The sequence below is a fragment of the Panthera uncia genome, assembly GCF_023721935.1.
Source record: "Panthera uncia isolate 11264 chromosome B3 unlocalized genomic scaffold, Puncia_PCG_1.0 HiC_scaffold_1, whole genome shotgun sequence".
Classification (NCBI taxonomy): Eukaryota; Metazoa; Chordata; class Mammalia; order Carnivora; family Felidae; genus Panthera; species Panthera uncia.
The window spans coordinates 52,673,757-52,687,399 of NW_026057582.1; the positions used below are offsets into that span (position 1 = coordinate 52,673,757).

The 13,643-nt window shown below is 37.1% G+C and overlaps 1 protein-coding gene across 2 annotated transcripts in view; it reads right to left on the reverse strand.

Annotated features, from left to right (window-relative positions):
* Positions 1 to 9,015: 9,015 nt before the first annotated feature.
* The window catches only part of TOGARAM1 (TOG array regulator of axonemal microtubules 1), an 83,088-nt gene continuing 78,460 nt past the window's right edge, over positions 9,016 to 13,643 (reverse strand). Inside the window, exons 19-20 of one of the 2 annotated variants that reach the window (XM_049612859.1) lie at positions 11,376 to 11,462; positions 9,016 to 10,796 (exon numbers count right to left, since the gene is read on the reverse strand). In XM_049612859.1, coding sequence (XP_049468816.1) covers positions 10,543 to 10,796; positions 11,376 to 11,462 — 341 coding nt within the window. In that variant the 3' untranslated portion in view covers positions 9,016 to 10,542. The remainder of the gene's footprint in view (positions 10,797 to 11,375; positions 11,463 to 13,643) is intronic. The other variant, XM_049612858.1, reaches the window with a different exon arrangement.

A 13,643-nucleotide genomic window follows, 5' to 3' on the forward strand; every position in this document is an offset into this window, starting at 1 on the left:
GGGCGAAGGAGTCACGTGATTGTGCTGCGCGCAGGCCTCGCCCTCAGCGGGATCCTAGGGCCCCGGCCCCGCCCGGTCTCCGCCTGGTGTACGCCCCGCCGTCACCGAAGACCGGGCAGCTGCTCCTGCTGTTTTCTTCCCTCTGTGGAGACTTTCTAAGCTAGAAGACGGTGTGTAGGGTCTTTTAAATTCTTGATCTTAAGCACAGATACCGCCCCACCCCACCCCGGAAAGAAAAATATTGTAGAAAAATGTTGTCTTTTGGGACAAGTATAAGATTTTTCCCAACAATTTACCACTCTCCCTAGACATCAACAGAAATTCAGTCTTAAATCTCCATACTTCAGGATGATACGGATTCAGGGTCCTCTCAGGTCTCCTCACGAGGAAACAGAAAAAAAAAAAAAAAAAGAGGAAACTGGTGGAAACAAGTTAGGGGCTTGAGGAACTGATCATTAAAAGGATGTGTAAGATTATCCTCTGGACGAATATGAAGGCTTCTTGCCTTGACAATCTTAGCAGTCCTCTTGAATTACACTCCCATCCTCACTTTAAAAAATGGTGGTTTTTTTTTTATTTTTCTTTCAATCCGGCCTCTATCCTGTTTCTGTTACAAGGTTCCTGAGTTCACACACCACCTACCATGCAATCTCTTGTTCAAGGTTCAGCAGTACCATAATTGCACTGCAAGTTCCTCCTTTGGAATCTGATTCCAGAAATATTTCTTTGCAAGATGGCATTTCCTGTGCACAACCCTGTTAATCGTAAATCCCCTTGATACTAACTTTGCTTCCAAATATGAAAAGCAGTGGCACCTGGCTGTCTCAGTCAGAGGAGCATGGGACTCTGTCTCCGGGTGCTGAATTCAAGCCCCCCATTAGGGATACAGATTACTTAAATACAAAAATAAACTTTAAAAAATCAGTCTTCTTATGTCTACCTTTCACTTTCATAAAACTGTGTTGCAACTTTCCCTTTCCCTTTCCATTGGCACTTTTAATATTCAAGCTAACTTTTGGATTCTCAGTGCAGCTACACTTTTTACTGGTTTTAACCAGCAACTTTAGATGTTGACTATGGGAAGGAACAGTTAAGGGAGTAATATATTGGAAAGACTGGCAGAATTTGCCCCAGCACTGTCATTCAGTGTTTCTGAGTGCCAAGCCGTCACTCCTTTTCTGGTTCTTCCAATCTTTCCTAAACTTATTACAAATTCTTCATCAGTAAATAAGATTAGCTCTGAGATAGCATTCCCCTCCAATAGCCATTTTGTAAAAATCTATCTACTTATTCTTTATTCACTGTACATTCATTCATATCACATACATACATTCATTATCTAGTTTTCTACTTCTTACCTTTCCAACCAGTCAGTGCTCTTGCTCTCACTCTCCTGCTTTAAAATCTCCACTGGTTTTTTTTCCCCGATAAATCTCTTGCCATTATGGCATCTGCTTTTTGGAAGACCCAGACTAACACGAAACCTCACATAAATGTGAAATTTAAATGCAATGTGTTTTCTCCTAATTGATTACATTACCTTCCATATGTCAGTGACTCATGCAGTGGACATTTTTTGTTTTAGCATACAAAATCCTCGCTCTGTTTGGGACATCACCTCTCTCTGAAGCAGAGAGCCTACATTCCACTGTAGGAGCCAAAACTACCAGACACTTACTTTCCTAGTCCCCCTACATACATGCAGGCGCGCGCGCGCGCGCGCACACACACACACACACACACACACACACACACAGATATGCACACATGACTCTTAAGGCCAGGATTCAGTGTGGGAGTGTGTGGTATCAGTGGGTGATGTGGTACCTCTCCTCTATAATACTGGCAGTAGTGTTTTCCCCAGACCAGCTGTGTAATGCAATTTGGACATTCTTACTAGCTACCCAGCCTCATAAAAAACTATAATACCAGATGCTTTTTATGAACTCTCTTCTGTTTGAATTAGGCATCTACAGGGGCTCCTGGGTGGCTCAGTTGATTAAGCATCCAACCCTTCATTTCTGTTCAGGTCGTGATCTCACGGTTCATGAATTCAAGCCCCACATTGGGCTCCACACTGACTTTGTGGAGCCTGCTTGGGATTCTCAACGCATACAGTACACATATGGCATAAAACTGCAGCCATCTAGAATGACGTGCCCATGGAAGGCAAAACTTTTGGCAGAAAGTGAAGGGTGGGGTGGTTATTTATACTAACACTGGACAGCTTAAAGACAGTGATAAGATCAGATTTCTAAATTCTTAGCTTAAAGTAGGAACCAAAAATCAAGGACTTCCTCTGATAGTAACAAAAGAATTTATTCTTTGCAGCCATGGGCCTAAAAGAGCCAAATACACTCAAAGTCTGAGCCCACAGATTGCCAAATTACAATGTCAGTTGAATTCATAGCCTTGTCAGAACTCTTCTGTGAAGATTAAGGCATTGTTCAGGAAAGAGCAGAACCAAAGAAATGAAATGGGCACATGGTAGAATTCAAATAATTTGAAGTATCTTTAACTCATAACCTCTCAGTGTTTGAGCCTCATTCATCAAACAAAAGCAACCCCTTCTCACTGGTCTGAAGAGATCATTCCTGCCTTATTTGGAAATCTATATAGACTTCACCAAATCTGTGGAGGCCACATCTTGCATGAAGAGGCCAGTTTTTCTTATTCTCTACTCCCAATACTTACATTTTCCCTCAACTTAGAATCAGATTCCAGCATATTCTGGGGGCCAGTTATAACGTCAAACTTGTATAGCAAGACTTAAATAGCAAGACAGTTGAAAGTTTACAAATTTACCTTGACAAAAGTATGGAGAATACATGAGAAATTTCATTGAGTGCTAGACGAAGAAGAAAATAGTTTTAGATGAGATTAGATATATGTAATATGTATTATATATATTTATAATATTACATATTGACATATACACATATATGTATATATAAATTCAATGGTTCTAGTAGTTTGTTTTGTAAGAGTGTTGGCATGAACTATTCATCAACAAATTTCCACTTACCTGTAACCATATATCCCTAAGAGTGCCAGGTACACTCCCTTCACCAAGATTTAAGAAATACACAGGAGAGGGGAGAGTCAGCATCTTTGAAAAGTACTACAGTCTCCAACTTACATGGTTCAAGTTAATGATTTTTCAACTTCAAGATGGTGCAAGAGTGATTAAGCACATAGTCAGCCACTCAATCACGAGGGTAAACATACCCTTAAAACCATTAAAACACTTGGGGCACCTGGGTGGCTCAGTCGGTTAAGTGTATGACTTTGGCTCATGTCATGATCTCACAGTTCACAAGTTCAAGCGCCGCATCCAGCTCCGACAGCTCAGAGCCTAGAGCCTGTTTCGGATCCTGTCTCCCTCTCTCTCTGCCCCTAGCCTACTCATTCTCTCCCTCTCAGTCTCTCTCTCTCTCTCTCTCTCTCTCAAAAATAAAACATTAAAACAATTTTAAAAAACATTAAAACACTTAAAACCATTCTGTACACATACAACCGTTGTTATTCACTTTCAGTACAGTATTCAATAAATTACATGAGATATTCAACAGTTAATTATATAATAGGCTTTGTGTTACATGATTTTGTCCAACTATAGGCCATTGTGTTGTGAGCACGTTTTTTTTAGTAGAAAAAATTTTTTAATTATTTTTTTAATATATGAAATTTATTGTCAAATTGGTTTCCATACAACACCCAGTGCTCATCCCAAAAGATACCCTCTTCAATGCCCATCACCCCCCCCATCCCCCATCAACCCTCAGTTTGCACTCAGTTTTTAAGAGTCTCTTATGCTTTGGCTCTCTCCCACTCTAACCTCTTTTTTTTTTTCCTTCCCCTCCCCCATGGGTTTCTGTTAAGTTTCTCAGGATCCACATAAGAGTGAAAACATATGATATCTGCCTTTCTCTGTATGGCTTATTTCACTTAGCATCACACTCTCCAGTTCCATCCATGTTGCTACAAAGGGCCATATTTCATTCTTACTAGCCATGTAGTACTCCATTGTGTATATAAACCACAATTTCCTTATCCATTCATCAGTTGATGGACATTTAGGCTTTTTCCACAATTTGGCTATTGTTGAGAGTGCTTGAGCATGTTTTTTTTATTAAAAAAATTTTTTTCTAATGTTTATTTTTGACAGAGAGAGAGAGAGAGAGACAGAGCACAAGTGGGGGGAGGGGCAGAGAGAGAGGAAGACCCAGAATTCGAAGCAGGATCCAGGCTCTGAGCTGTCAGCACAGAGCCCGACACAGGGCCAAACTCATGGACTGTGAGATCATGACCTGAGCTGAAGTCGGATGCTCAACCAACTGAGCTACCCAGGCGCCCCAGTTCTGAGCACGTTTAAGGTAGACTATGCTAAGCTATGATGTTTGATAGGTGTGTTAGATGCATTTTCAGCTTACAACATTTTCAACTTACAATGGGTTTATTGGGACATAACCCCATTGTAAGTCAAGGAAGATTGTGTGGTAGTTGTTCTCTGTGGCTGGGGGTGCTATAGTAGGGTCTTCTGTTGATATAGGTGCAGTGATTTCTATGGTGATACAAAGATTCCTAGATGGCAGAGAACTCAATTATTAGAGGCAAAGAAGCATAATAAGGATAATAGGGAGCAGGATCTTGTGGTGATTAAATGGTCTGACCAGCAGGGATACTTAGCAATATCTTTTTTTTTTTTTTTAAGTTTATCTATTTTAAGAGAAAGCGAATGTGAGTGGGGGAGGAACAGAGAGAGGGAGAGAGAATCCCCAAGCAGGGTCCAAGCCACCAGTGCAGAGCCTGATGTGTGGCTTGAACCCACGAACCATGAGATTATGACCTGAGCTGGAGTCAGACACTTAACTAACTGAGCCACCCAGGTGCCCCAAAGTTGTTTTTTTTTTTAACATTTATTTATTTTTGAGAGAGTGTGCATGCGCACACAAGCAGGGAAAGGGTAGAGAGCCAGGGAGACAGAAGATACCAGTGGGCTCTGTGCTGACAGCAGATTTGGGGCTTGAATTCATGAACCAAACCGTTAGATCATGACCTAAGCCAAAGTCAGATGCTTAACCCACTGAGCCAGCCAGGAGCAACAATACTTAGTAATATCTAATTGATCATGGGATCGAAATAGATGAGTAAAATACTAAGATCTTAGTTGTTTTGTATTAAAAAAAAAAAAAACTCTAAATAAGGGAATCACAATTTCTCACCTAGTTCCCATGACCACTTGAAATAAGGGAAGGAACCACTAAGGATTCTGCAGTAATATCACTATGAAAATATCACTATGAAAGGGATCTCTGGGTACTTATCAAGGTAACTTCACACTGGGGGAAAAATATGCTTTTCAGAATTGATTGGACACTGGTTCTGAACTAATACCAGTTCCCAGGGGCATAGAATGCCTTGTGGTTCATCAGACAGAATGGGGGCTTATAGAATATAACAGATATTATTGACTGGCTCAGTCATATCTATTCCCACTACAATCCCTATTATTTTCCTCTACTTTTAAGACGAGGAAATGAAATACTCAATTTCTCAGCTTCCCATGAATCTAAGGGTGGTCAATGAGATAGAGCTAGAAGTACATAAAAAAGGCCTCCTTTCCTAAGTAAAAAAAGTAGAAGCTCTAGAGAAACTCACCAGTGTTACAAACTTTGTTAATTTTTGGCTCCTGTATCCTCCAAATCTAAGAGTGTCATCAATTCAGTCAACCGTGTTACCAATACATTTCAGATCCATTTTTTCAATTCTCACTGCTTCTACTATACTTTACTATCTAGAGTCTGACTCTGAGTCCTGGATAGATCAATACACTCCTTCCTACTGAAATTTGATTTAACTTTTTCAACACATTGCACAGGCAGATACTGTCAACTCATTAGACTGTAACATTTGATGAGATTTATTTGCCCCTTTTGGATTAGTGCTTCAAATTGACTTCCTTGCCTACACCCTTGCCTTGCTCCATCCAACTAACCCTCTGCTACTGGTTATTTTGCTTTATTTTTTAATACACCACTTCCACCCTTGAAAACATTGCTTTCTGTCTCCAGAATAAATTTCAAATTTATGTAACATTCACCATCTTATTCAAATATCATTTATTTAGCATCCAGCTTAGGTACTACTCCAGGTAGAGTGGTGAAAAAAAAAAGTAATTCAGGATTGGCCAAAATTTGGTACCACCAGATCAGTCTGTCTTCATTTTACATAATGCTGTCCCACTATATATATATATATATATATATATATATATATATATATACACACACACACACACACACATATACATATGTATATATATGTATAGTATATGTATATATATACACATACATATATATATATTAACGACTACTTTGATAAATCTGTAAATTACTTTAAAATCTTTAAGTCTCTGCTTATCCATTGTTCTGCCCAGAGAGTTTAATTATGAATTAAGAATTTAGGTTCTCTGTTATAGTATGCTTTATGAAACCATAAATCATTAATGATAATTGAGTACTTAATTGATTTTGCCTTTGTTTGATATATTCAGCCCCCCCCCCCCCCAAGTAGCAATGAAATAAGTAGGTTTAGCTTATCCTAACATTCAAGATTTCTATAGGGTTTGTGTTCATCTTTCTTCATTTGCTTCTGGCAAGAAATTATCTTTGTAGAAAATTTGAAGTTTACAAATGTTTTCTTACTCCTAATTCCATTTTAATTTTGGACCTCATGGTAGCTCAGAATATTCCTAAGGTTTGGTAAGTGATAATAAAACTGGCTTCCAAATCCATGCTTTCTAAATCAAAGTCTTAAGCTCTTTACCTTCATATCTTGCTCCCCTCTCATCTCCCTTCTAGTCATTTCTACCTCTCTTAACACTGATATTCACTGTCTCTCTCTTTTGCCTTATTTTTTCTCTTCACATTATCTTTATTTTCAGATTCTCTTTAGACTTTTACTTATCGTAACTGAAATTTCATTACATAAGTAACACATATTGCTAATTTCTGAAAAAAATAAATTGCATAATAATACACTGAAAAAAATTAACTTCTTTACTCATAGTTTACTACAGTTTAACATGTTGCTATATATTATTCCAATTCTATTTTCTGTGTGCATATATATTTGATAGAGACACTGCATTTATTTTGTAGTCAGACTTTTTTCCTTTAACACACTATGGATATTGTCTTGTGATTAAAGTATTTAACATTTTTTGTCCTGTGATTAAAGTATTTAACATTTAAAAAAAATTTTTTTTAACGTTTATTTATTTTTGAGACAGAGAGAGACAGAGCATGAACAGGGGAGGGTCAGAGAGAGAGGGAGACACAGAATCAGAAACAGGCTCCAGGCTCTGAGCCGTCAGCACAGAGCCCGACGCAGGGCTTGAACTCACGGACCATGAGATCATGACCTGAGCCGAAGTTGGATGCTTAATCGACTGAGCCACCCAGGTGCCCCATCATTTTTAATGACTATATGATATGGATTCCATTGGGGAAATCTGCCATTTAAATTTTTTTCTTTATTTTTTAGTTACAGTGTGAGGATCAACTTTTATAATTATCACTACTTGTATAATTATTCCTTCATTCCAATTTATTCAGGCCTTCGGCTGCATTAGTTCTTTTAATCAGTGATCAGTCTCCAATTTTTGTTGACTTCTGGGTTGATAACAGTTCTTGATAACAGAGTGCTTGACTTCTGAGTACTCATTATTAAGAAGTTACTAAAAGTGAGAAAATCTTTAAGGCCTGGGACTCTGTTACGTGAGTATTTTATTTATAATAAAAGATAGCACTGGGGCACCTGGGTGGCTCAGTCAGTTGAGCTTCCGACTCCGGCTAAGGTCATGATCTCGCAGTCTGGTGAGTTGGAGCTCTGCGTCAGCCTCTGTGCTGACAGCTCAGAGCCTGGAGTTGCTTTGGATTCTGTGTCTCCCTCTCTCTCTGCCCCTCCCCCATTCATGCTCTGTTTCTCTCTGTCTTAAAAATAAACATTAGGGGCGCCTGGGTGGCGCAGTCGGTTAAGCGTCCGACTTCAGCCAGGTCACGATCTCGCGGTCCGTGAGTTCGAGCCCCGCGTCAGGCTCTGGGCTGATGGCTCGGAGCCTGGAGCCTGTTTCCGATTCTGTGTCTCCCTCTCTCTCTGACCCTCCCCCGTTCATGCTCTGTCTCTCTCTGTCCCAAAAATAAAAGAAAAAACAAACAAACAAACAAACAAACAAAAAAAAACATTAAAAAAAATTTTTATAATAAAAGACAGCACAGAGATTATGTAAAGTCCTCACATTAATAGTAGTGACTATTTACTGTACTTTTTCAGTGCAAAATTCAAACTACATCAACTCAAAAAAAAAAAAAAGAGATAATTAAGCTTATATACAAAGTAATGGTCTTTTCCCTTTGAAATTTAAAATTTACCTTCAATATATCCAACATTAATGCAAATTTAGTAGGGGCAAATTTGCAATGACACAGGGACAATGGTCAAAATTAATAAAACTTGGAATCTGTAACTATTGTTTCAATGGTGCATATCATTAGGGGTTAAAGCAAACTTTAATGACGATTTCAGATTTACAGCTAAGGTCAAAAGAGTCTAAACCAAGTGTTGACAAACTAGGCCAGAGGCCTGTTTTTGTTTGGCCTGAGCTAAGAATATTTTTTACATTTTTAAAACATTATAGGGGCGCCTGGGTGGCGCAGTCGGTTAAGCGTCCGACTTCAGCCAGGTCACGATCTCGCGGTCCGTGAGTTCAAGCCCCACGTCAGGCTCTGGGCTGATGGCTCGGAGCCTGGAGCCTGTTTCCGATTCTGTGTCTCCCTCTCTCTCTGCCCCTCCCCCGTTCATGCTCTGTCTCTCTCTGTCCCAAAAATAAAAATTAAAAAAAAACGTTGAAAAAAAAATTAAAAAAAAAAAACATTATAAAAAAATGAAACAAAAAACAAAGAATATGCCACAATCTGCCTGTAGCTTACAAAACCAAAAGTAATTACTTTTTGGTCCTTTACTGAAAAAGTTTGCCAACTTCAGACCTAAACTATAGATACATAATAAAATACACTTAGAAGATAAAGCATTTAAGAAATATGTAACTATGAATGTATGTAACAATGCCCATAAACAGAAAAAGTAACCAAGTCTTTCCTTTCAGCTTCTCTTCAAATTGCTGTAACCCCCTGCACCTCCATTTTCTTCTTAGCACTCATGCAGTAATACAAAGAATCACAATTTAAAATGCAGCCAAATACATCAGAAAACCAGTTAGTGACACAAGAAGTGAAAAAGAATGAGGATAGTTCACAGTTGTAATAAAGTGATCATTGAATAAACTATAACACAGAACCATATAATTTTAGAACAAAACAGAACCTTAAAAATCATCTAGTCAGCCCTCACATTTTAGAGATGACAAAATGGGAGACCTAGAACTGGTAAGTGACTTGCCCAAGATCACATGCTTAATTTTCCTATAGTTCTATAGCTAGAACTATAATCCAGGTCTATTGTTAGGTCAATAGAGATAGGTCAATATTTTATCAAGTATACCAAGTGAAAATGATAGGTCAGTATTACAATATATATACTTTTTATTTTAACAAATTTGGAAGTTGGAAAAATAGGACACCTCTCACATATCTACAGAAATAAATCCTTTTATTTTTATAACATTCCTTTTCTTTTTAAGATGCATACAGTACTTATAGCCCAAGAATTCTGAGAAAAGCCTATAGAAGACCTGGCACTATTTTTGAGAATTACACAACTGGGCAGCAAAATAACACCTTTATAAATGTCAGGACATATAGAAATAAAATTTAGTGTTTTCACACAAAAATAGGGAGTTACATTCAACACGTTTTCTTAAACGTGCATTTAAAATGTTTAAGTGTTTTCTAAAACTTTGGTCACCATGCTTCATTATAACTTGTTAAATTTCACAATTATGTAGATGATTAAACCCAAATGGTAAGCAAATATATCACATTAACACAGCAGCAAAAGCAAGCTAATACTGCACAATCATATTAGCAGACTGATTTCAGAAATACATGTTTTTCACAAATAGCACACAAAAGTTAGTTTGTGATAACATAGTTCAATGACTTATTTCACTTCATAAAATAAGGCTGAGTAATGACAGAACATGATTACATAATAAAAAGTATATTTTTAATTACAAATCTAATTGTACATATAGGGCAATGAACTGTGGTTTCTATAGAACAGTGCAAATGAGCAGGACTTTCCTCAAAAATATAACTGGATTCATTCCATGGGCCTCAGATTTCATGAATATTAGGTTATATTAATTATTTTAGGTTTCTCTGTCTGTGATGGGTACAAGTGATAGGGTTGATACAGAGCAGATGTGTGCCCACTGGCTGCAAATACAAATAGCCATTGACTTAATTTACCAGATGAGTAGTGCAGGCACTGAAAATGTAACTTGAAAAAGTTCCATTTGTCATCATGTAAACAATTTTGTTCATCATACTATATTTCATCAAAGATTCATAATTCATTTCATATTGTCATATCGAGCAATTCTTCTAAACTCTTTTTGATATGTGGTGGTTGAGATGCAGCCTGATTTAACAGATTCTGACCCATTTGCGCAAAAAGTGCTTTTGATAATTTAGATGTGGCTGTTCGTATATTTCCTCCAGCTCCAGGCAAAGAGCCACTGTTTGTCATGTTCCCTAAGAGATGCCATAAAACAACCAATACTTTCTGTTCTGTGGCATGGGGCTTCCTTTGATAAAGTTCCGTAACAATATCTGAAACATAAAAATTTAGTAAACAGTCAGGTTTTTAAAAATATAAATTCAATTTTTGCTAATTAAAAAGCATATAAAATATACTAAGCTTCTTCTCTATGTCACTTGTCTTAAAATGTCAAGCATCTTAAAGAAGGTAAGGTCAGAAACTTTTCTCCCAAAGATTGGAATCTTCAAGTATTAGAATTCCATATAGGACAACTTAGCTCAGGCAAAATTAGTAAAGATAGGAATTAAACCCCAAATTCATCTCAATGTTTTCCAAAAAACATACATTTTTAACCCACTGATCTTTTATCAAATATATAATTTGAAACAGTTTTTCGTGAGTACCAATTTGATTTTAATGTCTCTTTATTTTTAAACGTGACAAGGAAGAAATTCTTACTGAAAAAAAAAGGATAAACAAAAAAATTTGGGGTAAAAGTCTTAAAAAGTTCTCGTATAGATCATTATGCAATTCATTTCTACATCGTGGGTAATATTGAATTTGGTAGCTATCCCAAAAAAGAAATTGAACTGCCTATCATTTTTCCTTAGTTAATATTTCTTTAGAAATAGCAATTGAAGAATATTTACCAGCAAGCTTTTCAGTCATATCCTGTTTTGCTTTTCCATTTAAAAACTGAGCTTTTGTGCAAAATGGCTGTAGAAGCAAATAATTGTCTAAACAAAAAGAATAATACAGACACATGTTTAAAGAGTTATGAGTTCTTACTTTTCATTACAAAGCATTAAAAGGAAAAGATACATAAATGAATGCAAATGTGTTAAAAAGATTTTTAAATCTATGTAATCAGTACTTAACATTATGTATAAAACCTTAATAGAATACTATTCTTATAGCAAATAAGAAATAAAATACCTCAAATAAGAGTTTTAAAAGAGCTATCATATGGCATAAAAAAGCAAAAGAATTGCCTATCTCCCAGTCATCTTATTCCAAAAAATAGAATATAAGTTTATTAAAGACAAACAAAATAAAAAAACAGAAAAAAACTACATTTTGGAGGGGGTAGTTTTTATTTTTACTTATTTTTTCAGTTTTAATTTTTTTAAGTTTTAATGCTTATTTATTTTTGAGAGAGAGAGACAGAGCACGAGCGGGGGGGTGGGGGGGGGGACAGGGAGAGAGGGAGACACAGAATCTGAAACAGGCTCCAAAGGCTCTGAGCTGTCAGAACAGAGCCCAACGCGGGACTCGAACTTACAGACTGTGAGATCATGACCTGAGCCGAAGCCAGATGCTCGACCGACTGAGCCACCCAGGAGCCCCATTAATTTTGTAATAATTATAGATCACAGGAAATTGGAGAGACAGTACAAAAAGGTCCTGTGTACTGTTCATCCAAAGGTTACATCTTACACAATTACAGTACATATCAAAACAAAGAATCTGACATTTGTACAATACCTGTGCATAGTTCTAATCTACATCATTCACCTTCTTTGTTGATTTTTAAGTAACCTTTACACCCGGGGTTTGAACTCATGACCCAGAGATCAAGAGTCATATGCTTTAATGACCAAGCCAGTCAGGCATCCCTATGTGTGTATAGTTCTATGTCATTTTATCACATGTGTAGATTTGTGTAATGATCACTGCAATTAGCATATGGAACTATTCTATTACCACAAAGATCTCCACAGAGCTATCGCTCTATAGGCACATCCAGCCCCTCCTAGCTGCCCGTAAACCCTGATAACCACGAATTTGTTTTCCATCTCTGTAAATGTTACCATTTTGAGGCTATACAAAGATGCCATCCTACAGCATGTGACCTTTTGGGACTGTCCTTTTTCACTAAGCATAATGCCCTTTTAGATCCATCCAAATTGTTACATGTATCTATAATACTACTTTATTACTAAGTACTATTTTACGGTATAGATGTATCATAAATTTCTTCACTATTAACTCACTGAATTACATTTAGGTTGCCTGAAGTTTTGGACTTTTGTAAATAAAGCTGCTATGAACAAGAGTGTAACTTCTTGGATGGAAGTTTTCATTTCTGTAGAATAAATGCCTAGGAATGCAACTGATGGGTTATATGGTAAGTGTATGCTTAGTTGTTTTTTTTTTTTTTTTAAAGAAATTGACAAACCATTTTCTAGAGTGGATACACCATTTTATTTATGTAGCAGAGATCCAGTTTCTCTGAAATCTTGTCAGCATTTGGTATTATCACTCTTTTTAATTTTAGCTGTCCTAATACTTGCTATAAACTGAATGTCTGTGTCTTCCAAAATTCATATGTTGAAACCCAATCCCTGTTGTTATGGTATTTGGAGGTGAGGACTTTGGGAGATGATTAGGTCGTGAAGGTGGAGCCCTCATAAATAGGATTAGAGCTCTCATAAAAGATGCCCCAGAAAGCTCCAGTGGAACCACGAAGTGGGCCCTCACCAGATACCAAATCTGTTGGCACCTTGATCTTGAACTTTCCAGCCTCCAGGACTGTGAGAAATAAATGTTTGTTTTTACACTGTCCAGTCTGTAGGTAGTTTGCTAAAGCAACCTGAACAGATGAACATATTTGTGTAGTGATCATGGTCTTAACCTGCATTTGTATTTCCCTAATGACTAGTGATGTTAAACATCTTTTTTATGTGTTTATTTGCCATCCATATATCGTCTTCAGTGAAGTGTTCCTTCATGTCCTTTGCCCATTTTCTAATTGGATTGTTTGTTTTAATGTTCAGTTTTGAGAGTTCTTTATGTATTCTAAGTTCTTCCTCAGACATGTGGTTTGCAAATACTTACTCCAAATCTGTAGTTTGTCTCTTTATGTACTTAACAGGTCTTTTGCAGAGCAAATGTTTTTAGATTTGATTAAGTCTAAT